A 17,508-nucleotide genomic window follows, 5' to 3' on the forward strand; every position below is an offset into this window, starting at 1 on the left:
TTTTTTATTTACCTATTTATTTGTTTTTTTTTTTTTACTGAATCAAAACAGAATACGTTTTTTAATTTAGTCTTTATCGTGGGCACCATTTATCCAGATAACAGCTTTGCACATCTTAGTATTTTGTCAGTCAGCTTTATGATGTGGCTGATTCTTTATGACCTGAATGTCTTTCAATTCACATCTGTGCATTGTGTTTTTACTGGTACCTTGAACCTATTATTCAAAAAAAGTAACGAAAAAACAAATTTATTCATGCAGGGATGTCGTATTTATATGATGATGAGACACAAGGGTCTTGGTCCCCTTAGGTATGCACTTCAAAAAATATATGACATAATAATTTATTGCAAATTTTTTTGTGACATGCTTATTGTTGAATTGTTTCAATCAGACAGGAACACATTTTCTTGGGAAACGAGTCCAGGTTTGTTTGGTAATTTCGTGTCTATTGGGGTTTTCAGCATTGGTGTGAAGTGTATAAAGAGAGCAAACATATTATATTTTCCTCTGGTAAATTTATAAATATGTTCACTCAAAGAAAATTATATGGTTGTTCAGTTTCAGAAAATTGGTGAGCTGTGATTGGTTGTGACCTGAGACCTGGCAAACGCGTTATCATTTCCAGTTGACAAAATGGGTACCCCCGAGATGTGGATTTTGCCTGTTTAATTCATATTCCACAAACGAAACATTAATTAGAAAACTGACTAATTGAAAATTTGGGGGTTGACTTTCCCTTTAACAGAAAAATGTGCTTTTTGGCAGCAGGCTCTCCAGAGAAGAACGAGCAGCTGCATTCTGTCAGTTCCATACCGATGACTCCTTCAAATGTTATCATGATGTTTTCATTTCAATCCTTGTCTCCTTAATGATGTTTTTCTTTTTTTTTCTTTTTTTTTTTTTTTTTTTTAACCACAAGCTGAGACAGGAACACACTGCCGCTTAGCAGTGGGACACATTTAGCACTGAGAGTTCAGTTGCTTATCACTTCCATTTTTAGAGTTCACCCACTGGTTGTCCCAGGACTTGTTGCGCTGGGAACTGTACAGTAGAGAGAGAAACAAAAAGAGTGACTCATTCTGTAACTCATTGACTTTTTACACGGACGTGTCCTCATTTGTCACGTTGCTTGTTCGGGTCACACTGGCTTTATGGAACACATGTTAAAATTGCTGTTAAGAGAATCAGTCTGACAGTTTGGTTTTATTTAGCATGGAAAGCAAATGAGCTGCTGTTTGCTGAGATAATTCTATTGTTCTGTAGTCAAATGCACATTGTCAAATATTGTAAAGGCCAGACATTTTCAAAACTAAGAAAATGGTCTTGTAGCGGTGACAGCATATTGTGGCCAATTTAAAAATAGAATCCCATTGAAATGAATGAAGATATTTTCCAAAGTTAACACATCCTGACATATTTCTAGTCATGGGAATTCTCTGTGCAATATTAGGCTGAAAGTACACTAACTTTCCATTTCTTAAGCCCATTTTATTCAAACCAGTGCCATCTTGAGGAGCCAACAACTGCTTCATAAAGAGAATGTGAAGCTTCATTTTCATATCACTACATATTTCTCAAATGATTCCAACCCTTGTTCTATATTTTCCATAACAAGATTACCAAATCAATGCAGATTTTTTACATTTTTACCCCTTCAACATTCCTCAACCCATTTAAATTATTCTCAATATGGCATCATTTTATATTTTCCAAGTCTCACATTTGGAATTTCGAAGATGTTTACACACAAATTTTTTGGTTTCTTTTTTTTTTTTGTGATACTAAACTTCTCACACTTGTATGGCAGTTAAAGATCCTGAAAGTGACTTCATAGATTTGTCTTTGTCTTTATGCATGTTTGAAGATAATTGTTGAAAACGTGTGCAAAGACTGAGGCTACGGTAGAACGCAATTAGGGGATTATAGCATTGTTTTAAAATCAAATTTTGCAGGGTTGTTCACAACACTCAATGTTGGGTGTCAAATTTATTTATTTTCATTTTACAGTTATATTAACAGGTTACCTGTACAGTAAGAAATGCTGGTTGTGACGTGTTGATCCATACACATTATTCAACATATCCAACATATTATTCAATTTTCTATTGTTTTCTCTGGAAGCTCAGAGCTCACTCCGAACACGCTATCTACTTCCTGTCAGATTTAATCTCAGTAAATGAGTTGCGACTGGTACCTACTGAAGAGGGGGAGGTGGAAGCGGCAGACAGCACAAATCTAGGCTCATCATTACTAATGGATGCTTTGCTGTGGGTCACTGACTCCAGACTGCAGAGGTGGTATGCGCCTGTGGGGCCTGGGAGAAAGCAGAAGATGGAAATATCATTACGGAGTAGCAGACATGAGGCTTGCAGGATGCAACTTTAGTTTCAGATCCGCCTCTGAATCAGACGGTAAGCTTCGAGTGCGCTTAGAGTGCAAAATCAACTGTCAGGGGTCTTTGAGGCATGTTTGTTATGTGTAGCAATCGAAGGAGGGGAGGGCGACTCTGCTTGACCTCAGCTCTTTTTGCCGTGAGTGCTTTGCAGAAGAGAAGGGTGGGAGCTGACTGGACATTAGTGTTAATGACATCAGGCAAAAGGCAGGCTACACCCTGAACTGGTCGCCAGCCAGTCATGGCCCGGGCAAACATAGAGAAACAACCAATCACACCCACATGCACACTGTCACTGAGCAGGAATCGATCCCACGCTACCTGCACACAAGTCAGACGAGTGTACATACCTCTACACCATCAGCGACTTGCTCTACATGTGTGGAAAAAAGTTGGTGGAAAATGTAGGTTTAGTGCCTTGCTTTGTCCATTGAAGACAGAAAAAAAAAAACATTGTGATTGTGACACCATCTAGCGGTAGTCTTCTGCATTCCAGTATGCTAAAGGAATTAGGAAACCAGTTGATCCTCTGGGATGTGTTATGCTGCTTTCCATAAACATATTGCAGTGTTTCAAAGGAGAATATTGTTAAACTATTTTAATAAAATCATGACGTAGATGATTAATTTGCTTTTTTAATCGTTTTCAGCAAAGGGTCAGCAAGGGGTATGCTATCTTTATATACAACCTAATAAAGTCTAAATATAATTTTGTGTCGCAAAAATTGAACAAATGTTTTTTTTATTAGATCTCATTCACTTGTGGGCTCATCTTAGGTTTCATTTGTTGTTACAAACTCAGCACAACTCACTTCACAAGCAGCAGTTCAACAATAAGTGAACAAGCTGTTTACTGCTTACTGTCAAAGCAAACATAAAACTAATATAATTGCATGTGTATTTTAATGGCCTAAAAAAAACGCGTTCAAGTTGCCAGGTTTTCTCTTCTTAGACTTCGAAATAACCCCCTGCTAAACACACTGCAAACGAGGCTAAAATAGACGGGGGATTTGGTAACCTTGGCAACAAACAAAGTTGCACGACGCATGGGTCATCAAAATGCGACGAAAGCTCGTCCAGTCGATGTAAACAAGTGTCGCGCGGCGAGCATCCTCACCCGCCCATTCTTGTCAAATGGCAACAATGAGGTATTATCCTGTGCGAGCGTTCAGGAATTTTAGAAGTTGTGCGCGCTCTCAATGGCGTTGAACCATAAATTTCTCTTGATGAGATTGTTTTCTGTTTTACTAATTTATTCGGACTTTGCACCCTTTGCACTTTTATGTCCCAAATTATAAACGTTTTCTGGTTCTTTGACAAACAAGTTAAGTAATAATACATTGACTGTGGACTAAAAGTTAAAGCAATATAATGTTGTTTTAAATATTTGCACTTCATTGGTACATTCTTTGTGTCCTATCTCAGCATGGCACCTACAGCAGATTGTTTGTGTTTGCACACTTTGGACCACAGTTATGGTTTTGTTTCAATTCGTTAAAGAAAAAAAAACAATTTTATGCAATTTTCTCTTGTAAGGCAGGTGATATCTGGATAGAATGGGTGAAAAATGCCAATCTGCCAGAGGGTAACAGCTCACAGCAACCTTTTTTTTTGATTGGGGAAAGATTAACTTTTTTTTCAAATTTAGTTAATACATTTTCAATTATGAACTATGAAACGAACGAGTTCATTTTAATAGTTGTGAACTGAACTTTGAATGACTTCATGTAGAAAATGAACTTTGCCAACACTGCAACCCATATTATTGAAGCTTTTAATTGAATCACTGAGAGACTTTAAAGTAGCAGTTTTGTATTGGGTCTGACTATTTTCCCAATTCTATTTAGGATGAATATGCATAATAAGTTCAAACAGTATTTCTTACTTTTCCATATATTTAGAGAGCCTCACATGCACTGTAGGTGCCACACAGACATTTTCGTCGTCCTTCCTGCCGGGATGTGCCCAAACCCAACATGGTGCCACTTTCAGACATCACACCATGGGACCCATTTAGCCTACTGTGTACATAACTAAACTAATGAGGATCCCCAATTTAGTCCGGTTAAGCAGAGAAACCATTTAATCCAATAGGCGGATCTAATGGCTCATGCGATGTCCCTGTGATTGGCTGCAAGACCAAAACAAAGGTCGCACCTCCCACATGGGGTGAGCAGAGGCTTAGGGTGAGCCTGATTAAGTATCTTTGCAGGTAGGTGCAAGATGTTAGTGTACAGTTGTAAGCAAACAATTGCATGGATATAGACCTACTTCTGTAAGTATTAATATTATTATCGTATATGTGACAATCATCTGCTGATGTTACGTTGGGGTCCACAATGATAGATAGATAGATAGATAGATAGATAGATAGATAGATAGATAGATAGATAGATAGATAGATAGATAGATAGATAGATAGATAGATAGATAGATAGATAGATAGATAGATAGATAGATAGATAGATAGATAGATAGATAGATAGATAGGAGGATGGATGGACGGACACAAAAACGATAACAAAAGAGTGGAAGAGAATAGCTCTGATTAAATTAAGTAGATAGGTTAGGCTCATCCACAGCACAATTATCTTCAATTGCTATGAGCTATTTCAGAAAAGTGAATGATCATTGTTCAAGCTAATGCTTCACCCATTTCCCTTCAATTGAAAAAGTCAAGCTTCATTTGGGGAAAAAGTCTTATGGAAATGTAAAAAATATTTGCCTGACATATTATGACAATCATTTGGGATGTAATTATTTTACGCTGTCATTTTGTGGGCTGAGAGAAATTCACCAGAGACCCATTGTCATACATTTTGATCAACATGACATAACCAATTGATGTTGGAAACAACAGAGATTTCTACACAATCATTTGTATGTATGTGCTTAAGTATTTACATCTTGTTAAAATAAATAAGAAACTTTTTTTTTATCCAGGTGACACAAAAACCTGTATTTATTATTATGCAATTGTACCTAATATTGTGTCTGGTGAGTGCATCTATGACAGGAGTATCAAAAGTAGCTAAATGTAAATGTTGCTATGTAGTAAAACCAAGAAATGTCAAACCTGATGTAAATATCGCACCTCTCTAAATGAGTGAAAGATGCAAATTTGAGCAGTATTACTCACAGGATAGCTCTAAGTTTGCAAATATTTCTATTGCTGCGGCACAGAACCTGTTCATTGTCACTTGTACGGTGACCTAGCATCTAAGAAATATGGGTCGACTTGTTAACACGGGAAAAGCAGGCCACACTGAACTGGCTTTAGCAGATTATAAAAAGACAGAACAGATGCACTGGAGTGAAAGACCAGCCAGATTGTGTGTGTGTGTTTTTTGTTCTTGTTGTTGTCTGCTGACCTCTGACACCTGCTGTGTCAGACATAACCACATGGCAAAATAAAGCTCAAGTATATGCAGCACTTGGAGGAAGTCACATTGGGAGTAATTTCAGGAAATATACATATTCATTAGGAGCTCTTTTGCTAGGCATGTCTATCCTGGTGAAAATTTATGGCTTTTACAGCGGTACCTCTTTCCGCCAAAACCCCCTGGAAAGTGAGACAAAATTAAACCCCAACATCAGTTTGACCAATCGACACCAACTTGTATGAACATGTGAATGCTAACAGGCGACATGAAAGACCCTCAAAAACACACACGACCCAAATTGAACAGGAAGTCATTCATTTTGGGTGATAAAACACATTTTCATCTGATCATACAGTATGAGACCATTTAATGAGTTGTTATGTAGTAGTAGTAGTAATTATGTCCCCTTGTGTTGCCAGACACCACGTGCAGAGAAAATGGTGGCCGCTGTGCACACCTTGCTCACCACAAGACAACATGTTCAACCTGATGAGCAACTTCTGCACTTGGTTCTCCAAAATCCAGGAGCCAATCAGGTCATCTTAATTGTCAAGCATGTCTAAATTTGCTTGTTTTTGACGTAAACTGCATGATACTGAGCAGTGTTTGTAATACAGTGGTGCCTTAAAATACAAGTGAGTCAAGTTGCAAGTTCTTTGAAATGAGAACCAAGCCTTTATTTTATTTTTTGCTTCGATTTGCTGGTGCTGAATGCTGGCATTGAATGTAACTAACCGTATTGGCCCGAATATAAGACGACCCTGATTATAAGACAACCCCCTGTTTTTCAAGACTCAAGTTTGAAAAAAGACTTTCGAGCTTCAACCCACTTTTCTCCAGATTGTCGCTACGTTTCTCCATTTTCTGTTATCTCTTCTCTTATTTTCTTCTCTTTTCTTTCTTACCGTTATTTTTTAATTTTCTTCTCCGTGCTACTGCTATTTTTATTTTTATTCTTCGTGACAGGGGTTCGCTTTGGCCTGGGGAGTTGAGTTCAGCATTCGCTTTAAAGATATCTGGCGCCATCGAGCGTTGTGGATGGATATAATGTCTAGACCCCGAATGTAAGACGATGCAGTCTTATTTTTAATGCAAAGAACACCGTCTTATATTCAGGCCAATACGGTACTTCAAAATTGTGGCAAATAGTGAACAACTCTTAAATATATATATATATATATATATATATATATATATATATATATATATATATATATATATATATATATATATATATATATATATATATATATATATATATTAAAAAATATATGTATTAAAAAATATATTTATCTCACAGGCGAGTGACTGTTCTTGTAGTGGGTCTTGACAAAGCAGGAAAGACATCCTCCATCCGCAGCATGTCAAGAGGTATCCAATTTTGATGCAAAACATATCTTAATGATTTATGGACAAATGTCGGTTAACAAAATCTCCCATGAATGTGTGAGTGACTTACAGAATGTTTTCTTTTTCTTGAACAAGGAGCATTTGTACAAGGGTGTGTGTAGACCCAGGTTTTACGTCTACTGTATCTACTTGTCCCTACCATTTTTTGTAATCATTTTATTTCTTTCTTCCCCAGCTAGGATTTGTACCGAGAACTTGTCCATCCTGCTGTCTCTATTTCTTGCTTTCCCTCAGTGATTCCCATGCTTCCGTTTTTAATTATTTATTTATTGTTTTATTGCTTTTAAGTGCTATTTTCTAAGTGAACCGAACAGATTTGAACTGGAAACCACAATTTTTATTTAACCTCATCGAAAAAGTTTCAGTTTCTATTGTCTTGTTTTAGAGCTGCCGAATTAATGTGTGGTTCTTCTATGTCCTCCAGTGCCTCACTCCGTGGAAGGAGGCTCCACCCAAGGGTGCATGAGGAGTGAGCTGCGGGTGGAGAACTACTTGGTCACCCTGCTGGATGTGGGTGGCTCAGTGGAGTCACAAGGGGCCTGGAGGGAGTATTATGGGGAAGCACACGGTGTCATCTTCGTGGTGGACTCCAGCGACCGGCCAAGGATCAAGGACGTCAAGGAGGTCCTGGCTGACCTACTCAAGCAGCCCAGAGTGGCAGGAAAACCCATCCTAGTGTAAGTATATTCATTAGTAGAGCACAACTTTACAAACACTGCCCTCTAGAGGGACACCACTATACCTACATGGCTATTCAGAGTCCATTTTATCAGCCTATCACTTCTTTCAACGTTTTATTTCCCAAAGTAATCCCCCATAGTAACTGACAATTAAACATGACTAGCATGTGTACCTGAATTAAAAGGTAGCCCACATTTTGAGGAAAAAAAAGGTCATGATATTTTAACAACATATTTTTACAGATAAAACATATTTGTAACCTTATGAGAATAAACTTGTCGTATACAACCCAAAAAGTGGATTTACAGGAACAATACATTTTGTCAGGCGAAAAAGTTATCTTATGAGGGTTTATTTTTGTAAATTTGGATTATAACATCAAATTTAAAGTCTCACAAAGGAAGAAAGTCATTTTAACAAATGAATACAAAAAATATAACTTAATTATCTTAATTCTTATATTTCAGAAAGTATCTAACTAACTAACGACTGACTGACTGACTGACTGACTGACTGACTGACTGACTGACTGACTGACTGACTGACTGACTGGCTGGCTGGCTGGCTGACTAGTACAATGAATGTACTAGTACTCGTACTTGTACAATGAATGAATGAATGAATTTTAAAAGTCTTTTGTTCTTACAAAAGTACCCTGCAAAAAAACAGGGATGTCAGGCTTGGCATATGTTTGTGATGTGTCACAAATTCAGAATCATATCCAAGCTTTTAGTCGGCCCAAAGCTGAGTAAAGGAGTTTATTCGTTTAAAGTAGTTTATTATGCTTTATCAATAGCAAAAACAACAAATTCAACATACAAGAAGGTTCCAGTTGCCCTCATTCAACCTTTGCAGATTTGGTATGCAATGTTGACATGCGCTTTTTCAAAAGATGCAAACATTTGACATAATAATGCAGCAGTACTGCATTGCAAATTAGTTTGTGGTTCTCCAAGCTACAGCTCGCGGACCCCTGTTTCAGACCCACAGTTAACTCAACTTTGTTTAATTTATATAACTTTATTTATATCGCACTTTTACAATAACCAAAGGCGTGGTTGCCACGGGGAATTTCTATATAATGTTTGGATTTTCCCCAACGGCCGATGTATTTCCTTGCCAGCCGAACCGTGTGATTCCATTGTTCTGATGTAAAAAGTCCCCGACTCCTGTTCAATGACACCAGGAAGCCACGTGTGACTTGAAAACAACTAACTTCTGAGACTCAAAGCATGCATCGATGTTTGTCTTTACAGCTTGGCAAACAAACAAGACAAAATGAATGCCCTGCTGGGAAGCGAACTAATCGAGATGCTCTCCTTAGAGAAGCTAGTCAACCAGAGCCGCTCTGTGTGCCATATAGTGAGTGCAAACATAACATGATTTCTGACTCCTACATTTTCACATTAAACTACCATTACATGATCCCCTCTCCTCACAAGGAGCCTTGTTCAGCCTTAATGGACCTGCGGCGCTGGTCAGATAGGAAAGTGTTACGAGGCCTTCGCTGGCTGCTGCGAGCCATCTGTCTGGATTACCCGGGGCTGTGCATCCGCGTGGCCCAGGACAGCAAGAGGCCTCTGGAGCCCAGAGAGAGGAACAGTAAAGCAGAGAAGACAAGAGGAAGAAATAAGAGTGAACGGTAAGTCACATTTTGTGCTGCTACATTATGAATACCTCCTCATTCTGATGAAGTTTTTATTGACGGCTGAAGGCAAGATATTGTTGTAACAGTAAATGTATTACCGCGGTTGTGGAAGTGCACACTTTAAGAAGTAAAGCTCAAAAAAGCCTAGCATGACACTGGCTTTCCAAAGACACGGTTGTTTTAAATACTCAAGATGTAATTTTCTGTTTTATGTTGATTTTGTCAGTAAACATCCACTTGTAATGATAATGCTTGAATGAACTGAAACCTTAATGTGACCTGATGTTATCCATCCTTCCATGTAACCCTAGCATGAGAACCAGCAAGTCAGGCCTCCGCCAGGTTCACAGGCCAAAGGACATGGAAAACATAAGCAATGGGGAAAGAAAGTTGCAGCCCATTCAGAACATAATGCAGAAGGTGAATAGATTTTGGACTAGGCCACTTCAATTCCGCTTTATTGTCGCTAGGTCGTATACATGAATTATAGACAAGATGAACTGTAATTGGCAGGAGAACACTCTAAAAAAGAAGCTGAAGAAAACCACCAGGAGGAAGAAAAAGCCAGCCAAAGCCAGCAAAGACAAACAAGATGAACAAGCGGCGAGTGAGAAGGAAGAAGAGGAGGCCAATAAAGATGAGACAGAAAACACTGGCCACCAAGGGCGAACTAGCAGTCCGCTCATCCCCCCCAATAAAGGAAAACACACAAAAAAGGGCAAGGTGAAAGAGAAGACATGGGATGTGCCTGAATCACCACACGAGGACGAGAAGCCCCTCAGAGGTATGGCCAGTATAGTTTTTATTTAATTCATATGAAATAATAAATAAATAAAATAAATAAATGTTCAATCAATCAAACATTTTATTGAATTAACATCCAGTTAAATTTTACAAAATGTTGTTCATTATTTCTATATATTTTTGAATGTTTTTTTAATTAAATGTTTTCTAAATTAAATTGACAAAAACGAGTTGAATATGACAAGAAACCAGGCATTATGCCTCGAAAACTTTTGATATATTTTATATTCATATGTTTCTTATTTTCAGTTTTGTCAGTAGGCTATTTTAATTGATTAGTGCTTACCATACAATGTCACCCTGCAGCATATTGATTTTAGCATTTATAACTCTGTTTTCCATGTAATAATTTGTCTGTGAAGCCATGGGAAAAAAGAGGAAAAGGAAGAAGGGTGTGAAAGTTAAAAGGAGGAACAAAATCAACACTGAAGGAACGTCTGGAGCATTCGCTCAATCTGTTGACCTCTCTACTACATTTGGTGAGAATTTACCACTCCCTCACCATACGCAGATTAAACATGTTGGATCTCATAATAAAGGCCTTGTCTACTCCTATGTAGATCTTTACCGAAAAGCCATACTGGCTCTTAAGGAGCGTCAAGATCAGGGACAATGAGAGAGAAAAAAAGGCCCTGCTTGCCATCACGTCATCCCTCCCCTCACAAAAAATGGACAGAATATATGTATATCAATGCACAAATAACGATTTCCCATCGGATGCACGAGTCTTTCATGGGTTTTTCTTGACATTCCATCATGTAGTGGAGACACATTGTTTATTTAATAACAATAATAATGATCCAAATGTATGTATGGCTAAATGTGTAATTTTTTTTATTGTTCCATTTCTAATAAAATCATTTCCCTGTAATGCATCAAGTAAAGTGAATACATACGTACAGTAACAGTATAGTTTTGTTTTTCGAAGGCACAGACAAGAAGAAATAGCTACTGGTATGAATGTCTTGAGTAGTGAGTGGATAGATGGTTGGTGGCTTGTTTGGTTTTCATGGACAGAAGGATGATGGAAGAGTGGATGGCTGTATGAATGGAAGGATGTGTGGCTGTTTAGGGTGGATGAATGGATGGATGGATGGATGAGTGAAAAATTGGTAGGTCTGTTGGTACAGTAGGTCATCAGAGACACAATGTGAAGGTCTCGACATCCCAAGGCTTAGAAAGACGCAAGGTTGAAAAGTGTAGCTACATACTACGTCATCGAGTAGCACAGGAAGGCACGCTCAATTACCGTTCTTTAATGGTTTTCCAAGTGTATTTACGCAATTACTACTGTAATAAAGACTTTTTTTTGTATTACTAATATTTGCAACCGCGTCGTAAAACGAGGACACTCGCGGGTTATATCGTAAATCGGCAACTGTCACTTTAAGAGGCTGCGCGCCCTCTCGCGGAAGACGAGCAGGTTGCTGGTGCGGGATCACTATTTGGCAAGGCATCCGGGCAGCAGCATCCGGTTAACCGATTCCCATTCGTCGCAAACTCCAGCGGGATCCAAAATGCCCTCACCGAGGACTATCACCATCGTGGCCCTCTCCTTCGCCCTCGGCTTGTTCTTCGTCTTCATGGGGACCATTAAGCTGACGCCGAGGCTCAGCAAAGACGCGTACAGCGAGATGGTGAGTGAATGAGAGGTGGGGGGGAGGCCATTGTTCTGTGGATGCTGACCCAAATATTAAACTAACCGCAAAATAAGCGCTCTCCGTTCTCTTTTATTTCACCATTATCTCGTAATATCCTCCGCTTAGATCCTCTCTGAAACATCCTCGCTGTAAAATGGCATAAACGTGTTGTATGGCTGATGCCAACACATCAGCGCACAAAGTAGGCCGAAGAGAGATTAAAAATATTAATCAATTCACCAAATAACTGCAGCATACATGATTTATATATATATATATATATATATATATATATATATATATATATATATATATATATATATATATATATATATATATATATATATATATATATATATATATTTCCATTCATCATGTCCATCCATCCATTTTCTTTACCCTTTGTCCCCACGGGGATCGCGGGCGTGCTGGAGCCTATCCCAGCAGTCATCGGGCAGTAGGCTGGGAACACCCTGAACCGGGGCACACAGAGACGAACAGTCATTAGCACTCGCACTCACACCCACTGGCAATTTGGAGTGCATGTTTTGGGGATGTGGGAGGAACCTGGATTGCCCGGAGAAAACCCACGCAGGAACGGGGAGAACATGCAAACTCCGCACAGGGAGGGCCGGAGGTGGAGTCAAATTCGCACCCTCTGAACTGTGAGGCGGACGTGCTAACCAGTGCGTCACCGTGCCGCTGTGTATATTAAACGTGACAACAAAATTATATTGTTACCTCAAAAATGTGTTACCATAATACAAGTACAGTGGTGGTACATTGACTTAAGAGTGCCCGAACGGTTTCTGATTTAGGTTTAATTGTGTTGTGTTGCAAGTTGAAAACACAAACCATTTTCTTTATATGTTGTCATATTAAGTGTACAGTGCAAAAATTTCGTTTTGGGGGGTGTAGCAGAATAAGGAAAACCCCACATTCGCAGGGTATAGGGACTGAGCCCTGCCAGAGGAGTCCTCACGTGAATGAGAGAGAGGTTTCCAATCCTATTTAGAGCCCACAGGACTGTGGTAATGAACTACTTGTCATAATGAAGCTCATCAACTCACTTCAATATAGTTCTATGACACCAGGAAGCCACAAGACGATGGCAAAGCACCCCTTTTGTTTAAATAATGCTCCTAAACTCACTTCAACCTAGTTCTTTAACTTCAGGATGCCACAATATGGCAGACAACCACATATTTTGTCGTATATAAGCACTTCAACCTATTTTAACATGGTAATTTGGCATCAAGATACCACAAGAGGGCGCTAGAGCATACTTATATTTGTGGCCTGCGCACAAAAAGAGCAAGTCGGTGAAATCTTGAAGATAGGTCGACACCCAAATGTGCCAGTGCTAAACCACAAATGTGCAGGAGTTCACTGTACAAGTAAATTGTGTTACAAACGTGTTTACAACTTTATAAACGCGATGAGTAACCACATACTGAAATAGAATGTAAAATGCCAATCAGTTTGCACATTACGTTAATTAAATGCACAGTGTGCTGCTCCATCTGAAAAACATAACATAAGCACTTCCGACGGTGACGGTAACTTGGACGTGTAAACTTGGAGTGAACACTTGGGAATGTTGGCCTATATGAGCTTATTGGTGGATATTTTTAGCAATAGTCATGTTGAAGTAGTGTTTGAATAAAAAATTCCACATACTTTAATTTGTTCCGTGTACTTTCCTGTAGAAACGGGCGTACAAGAGCTATGCCAAAGCTCTGCCTGGCCTGAAAAAGATCGGCGTGACCTCCGTGTTGCTCCGCAAGATCATCGGCTCCCTGGAGGTGGCCTGTGGCGTGGTCCTGACCCTGGTACCGGGCAGGCCCAAGGATGTAGCCAACTTTATTTTGCTTCTGGTCATGCTGGCCGTGCTGTTCTTCCATCAGCTGGTCGGCGACCCCCTCAAGCGCTACGCCCACGCGCTGGTCTTCGGCATCCTGCTCACCTGCCGGCTGCTCATAGCCCGGCAGAGCGATGAGCGACCGGAGAGGGAGGAGAGCAGGGAGGAGCAGCAGCCGCAACATCAGCAGCATGTCAATGACCAGGAAAAGAACAAGGTCAAGCAGTCTTAAAAGCATTTTTTTAATGCCCCTCCCAGTTACAGTGAAGCGAGTCCTTGATATCTTACACACATACTTGGAACTGGTGGTTACTCATCTCCTTGACTTGACTGTGGACAGTCATCAGTGTGCAACTTTTGTTTTGTCCCATTCCAAACTTAACATTCAGTTTCAGTGCTCCCCCGTTACATTGTAGCTTTTTTAAGGGATCAAGTTTTTACAGTGGTACCTGGACTTGAGAGCACCCCAACTTGCAGGTTTTTCAAGGCTTTGTTTGGTTGTGACACAAAAAATCAACTGGTTCAATGGCAGCCATTTTTAATTTAGACTTCTTGAGGCTATTTACAGAATTTTAGAGCATTTTGACTGATCTTTCATGACCACAAAACTGTTTTCTGTGACAATACAAGTGACCAACCTACCTAAAGACCACGGTTAGTTTCTATCTTTTTACAGTAGAGGCTTTAGAAATCAGCAATAAAACGGGCCAGTTTCACCAAAAGCACTGATTTCCGACTAAAAACTGGAGAAAATTTGATTTTGTAAAACTAATCTTGTCAAACAAGTAGTGACTTTGATGCTAACATTTTTTGCTTTTGTGACAACTTAAAACCTGAAGTAGGAAAATCAAAATCATGGCAAAATATTTTTTTTACAGCCATAAAAAGCTTCTAAAAAATCTAAAAAAAAAAAAAGCCATCATTGTGGCAATATTTGACAAAAATGCTGAGACTAATAGGCCTGGCTACTTACACCTGGGAACAACACACCAAAATCGGCTGTTGAAAATGTAGTTTTTCTGTTGTTGAGCAAAATAGGCTTTTTTTGGAACATTTATGAAGTCATCTTTGCAAAATCAAAAAAGGCCTTCAAATTCAAGTAAAACTGTATACCTTGACAATTTATCAACATATCACCTGGACCATTTTGTTTTGTCAGTTCCTTGGAGAACTTCTTTTCTGATTCGCTGGTAAAATATCCAATAAGTGCAAATAGGCTGAAATTTTGAGGGGTTCTCAAAGTTGATGATTCAAAGTAACGGTGACATTTTAAATGATGTCATTTAAAAACTCAGACTGTAAGGAGCAAATGAAGCCATCTTTTTGAGAAGAGCAGTGTGATCACTAGAAGAGGTCTCATTCCCACTTATTCATAATGGAGTGTGTTAAAACACATTTGAAATAAAGTACTTGATTTTTGGTTGCACAAGATTAAAATGTGTTAAACTGACATTTGTTCATTTTTGACAAAAACGCGGGAAAATTACATCTGTTCATCTCATTTTAAATCATGCGCAACCGATGAACATTTCTGAATTAAGTAAATCCAAATGATTCTGTTTTAATGCACTGTGATTTTATTTTTGTTTTCATTTATTTATTTGTTAATAGTTAATTAAAAATCCAAAAGAGATGTGTTTAGCGTGTTGCTGGGGGGGTACATGCTTAGCAAATGATTGACAGCACCCTTTGGTCACTCCTTCAGTCTCTCCAGGTGCAGTAAAATAATAACAATATAAAATGTAGGTAGAGGCATTAGATGGGGTCAGAGAGGGATGATTTCTCCAGTCATGTGTACAGTTTTAACATTCTATGTGACATTTTTTTTTAACTGCAAACTCCTTTAAGTAATCCATATTGTGTGTGGGTGGAGGGGGGGCAGGGGTGTATTGATTTAAAGTATTGTAGAGGCATTTGAAGTGCTCATTCCATGTTGACTTGTCCGTCACATTGCTAATACAATACAATACAATACAATACAATACAATACAACTTAATTTTTTTTTTTTTTTATTCTTTGGCTTTTGACCCAACATCTGACTGACATTGCTTTATTGCTTCCTGCGTGTAATTAATTATTTAATTAATGTCATAATTTGTTTTTGAAACATTTTGCTTTAAAAAAAATAATCATACAACTATGAAATATGCTGTGAGAGACGCTGACTTACTGCATGGCTCGGGTCAAACATCAGTGGCGTTTTAAATGCCATTTGCAATTTACTTCATGAACTGCATCATCTTTTTTGATTTTCCAAAACGTTGCCATTTCTTTCCCCATAATCGATGTGACAAGAAGAGATTCACAATCTAATCTTTATTCTTCACTCAAAAGCTGTGCCCACCTAAAATCCAAAGTGATGCTACACTGCTGTCTACACAGATCTACTGTTTGTCATTACAGTGATTTCAAATTTGAATTTAACAGACAAGCTGCGTTGGACTTACTAACAAATCTTCAAGTTGAAAAAACATTCTAATACAAGTACAACTGTAGTATAGTAATATAAACATCCACAGCTGTGAAGGCGTTAAGCACGTGGTATGTGGGCAAGGAGAGACATATGTAGTTGCTGGCGCACTTTCATCCATTTATTGAATGGGACATAACAGTCAAACACATGAATCCATAATGAGAACACTCGCAAGGAGGGACCTCAACTCCTGATGTCACCCTTCCCTTGCAAAAAAACAACAACAACGGGATGTAGCTGGAAACTTTGATTTACTTACAATTGTACTTTTTCGGAGTGAAATGTGGGCCTCTTTAGTTGAACTCAAAGGTACTATTCCGTTGTATGTTTGGCAACAGTGGTTGGGAGTCACTGAATAAGCATGTTTCTCTCTATGTGCTTTTCAGATCATGAAAGGATTTTCCTAAATGAACATCAAATCATTCATGACACATCCACAACCACCAATGCAATATCTAAGAAATATCTTCAGCATTAAACATAAACCTTAGGCTTATTATTCTCCCATCCCCCCACCTTTTTAGTATTCACAGACCTGTGCATGTTACTAAATGTAAATGCCCCAGAATAACCCATTCATCCTGTTACAACTCTATCTTTTATTTATTATAGGTTGCAAATGGAAATGTGTGAACTTGTTCTTTATAATAGGAGTATTGCATCGGGATTTTTTGTTTTTGAAATGTATCTAAAATGTTAAAATAAAAACCCTGATTCAATTTTTTTCTTCATTCGCCACAAGAATGCAGTGATTTTGTAGTGCACTTGCTGAAAGGTGAACAGTTGCCTAAAAACAATGTAGATCTAAATACAAAAGCTGCATGTCCATTTCAGGAAGGAGAAAACAACTCAAATAAGAAAAACAGCTTTTTCGACCAAAACGTCATTGCCTTTTGTTTGAAGCTGACATTTGGAGGGTTATCCAACTCTAAAATTGCAACAATTTGCTTTCATAACATAGGAAACACAATTCCACTGTGTAACTGCAAAGTGGTCCAAATAAAATAATGAAATTCATGGTAATACATTTGTTTGTAGGACTATTATTTTTGTTATTCATTCATTTCTTAACAGCTTCACGCTATTCTATGGGTTGCGTCCATTATGGTGTTTGATGGAGCTTTGCTGCCTTCCGCAGTTGCAACTGCAACTGAAGTCCAACATATTGCTCATGAAGGAAAAGAAAAAAACAAAAAACAACAAACTCCACATA

General features: G+C 38.5%; 2 protein-coding genes across 4 annotated transcripts; both read left to right on the plus strand.

The window, feature by feature from the left end:
* Positions 1-11: 11 nt before the first annotated feature.
* On the plus strand, positions 12-11,225 carry arl13a (ARF like GTPase 13A). Of its 3 annotated transcripts, none has more exons than XM_088374656.1 (10): positions 12-311; positions 6,197-6,313; positions 7,078-7,148; positions 7,612-7,864; positions 9,125-9,230; positions 9,311-9,510; positions 9,828-9,936; positions 10,030-10,300; positions 10,683-10,799; positions 10,881-11,225. In XM_088374656.1, the coding sequence occupies exons 1-10, from the start codon at positions 139-141 to the stop codon at positions 10,934-10,936; spliced, it is 1,473 nt and encodes a 490-aa protein (XP_088230782.1). In that variant the 5' UTR covers positions 12-138; the 3' UTR covers positions 10,937-11,225. The 3 variants fall into 3 exon arrangements, with proteins under 3 accessions (XP_088230782.1, XP_088230773.1, XP_088230762.1); XM_088374647.1 differs by lacking the exon at positions 12-311 and adding an exon at positions 3,332-3,542; XM_088374636.1 differs by lacking the exon at positions 12-311 and adding an exon at positions 4,579-4,669.
* Positions 11,226-11,741: 516 nt separating this feature from the next.
* Positions 11,742-17,014, plus strand: tmem35a (transmembrane protein 35A). Its single transcript, XM_088374670.1, has 2 exons — positions 11,742-11,957; positions 13,670-17,014. Exons 1-2 carry the CDS (start codon positions 11,838-11,840, stop codon positions 14,051-14,053), a joined length of 504 nt encoding a protein of 167 aa, XP_088230796.1. The 5' UTR covers positions 11,742-11,837; the 3' UTR covers positions 14,054-17,014.
* The last annotated feature ends 494 nt before the right edge of the window (positions 17,015-17,508 follow it).

The sequence above is a fragment of the Syngnathus floridae genome, chromosome 1 (genome assembly GCF_059516105.1).
Source record: "Syngnathus floridae isolate MCC-2025c chromosome 1, RoL_Sflo_1.0, whole genome shotgun sequence".
Taxonomy (NCBI): domain Eukaryota; kingdom Metazoa; phylum Chordata; class Actinopteri; order Syngnathiformes; family Syngnathidae; genus Syngnathus; species Syngnathus floridae.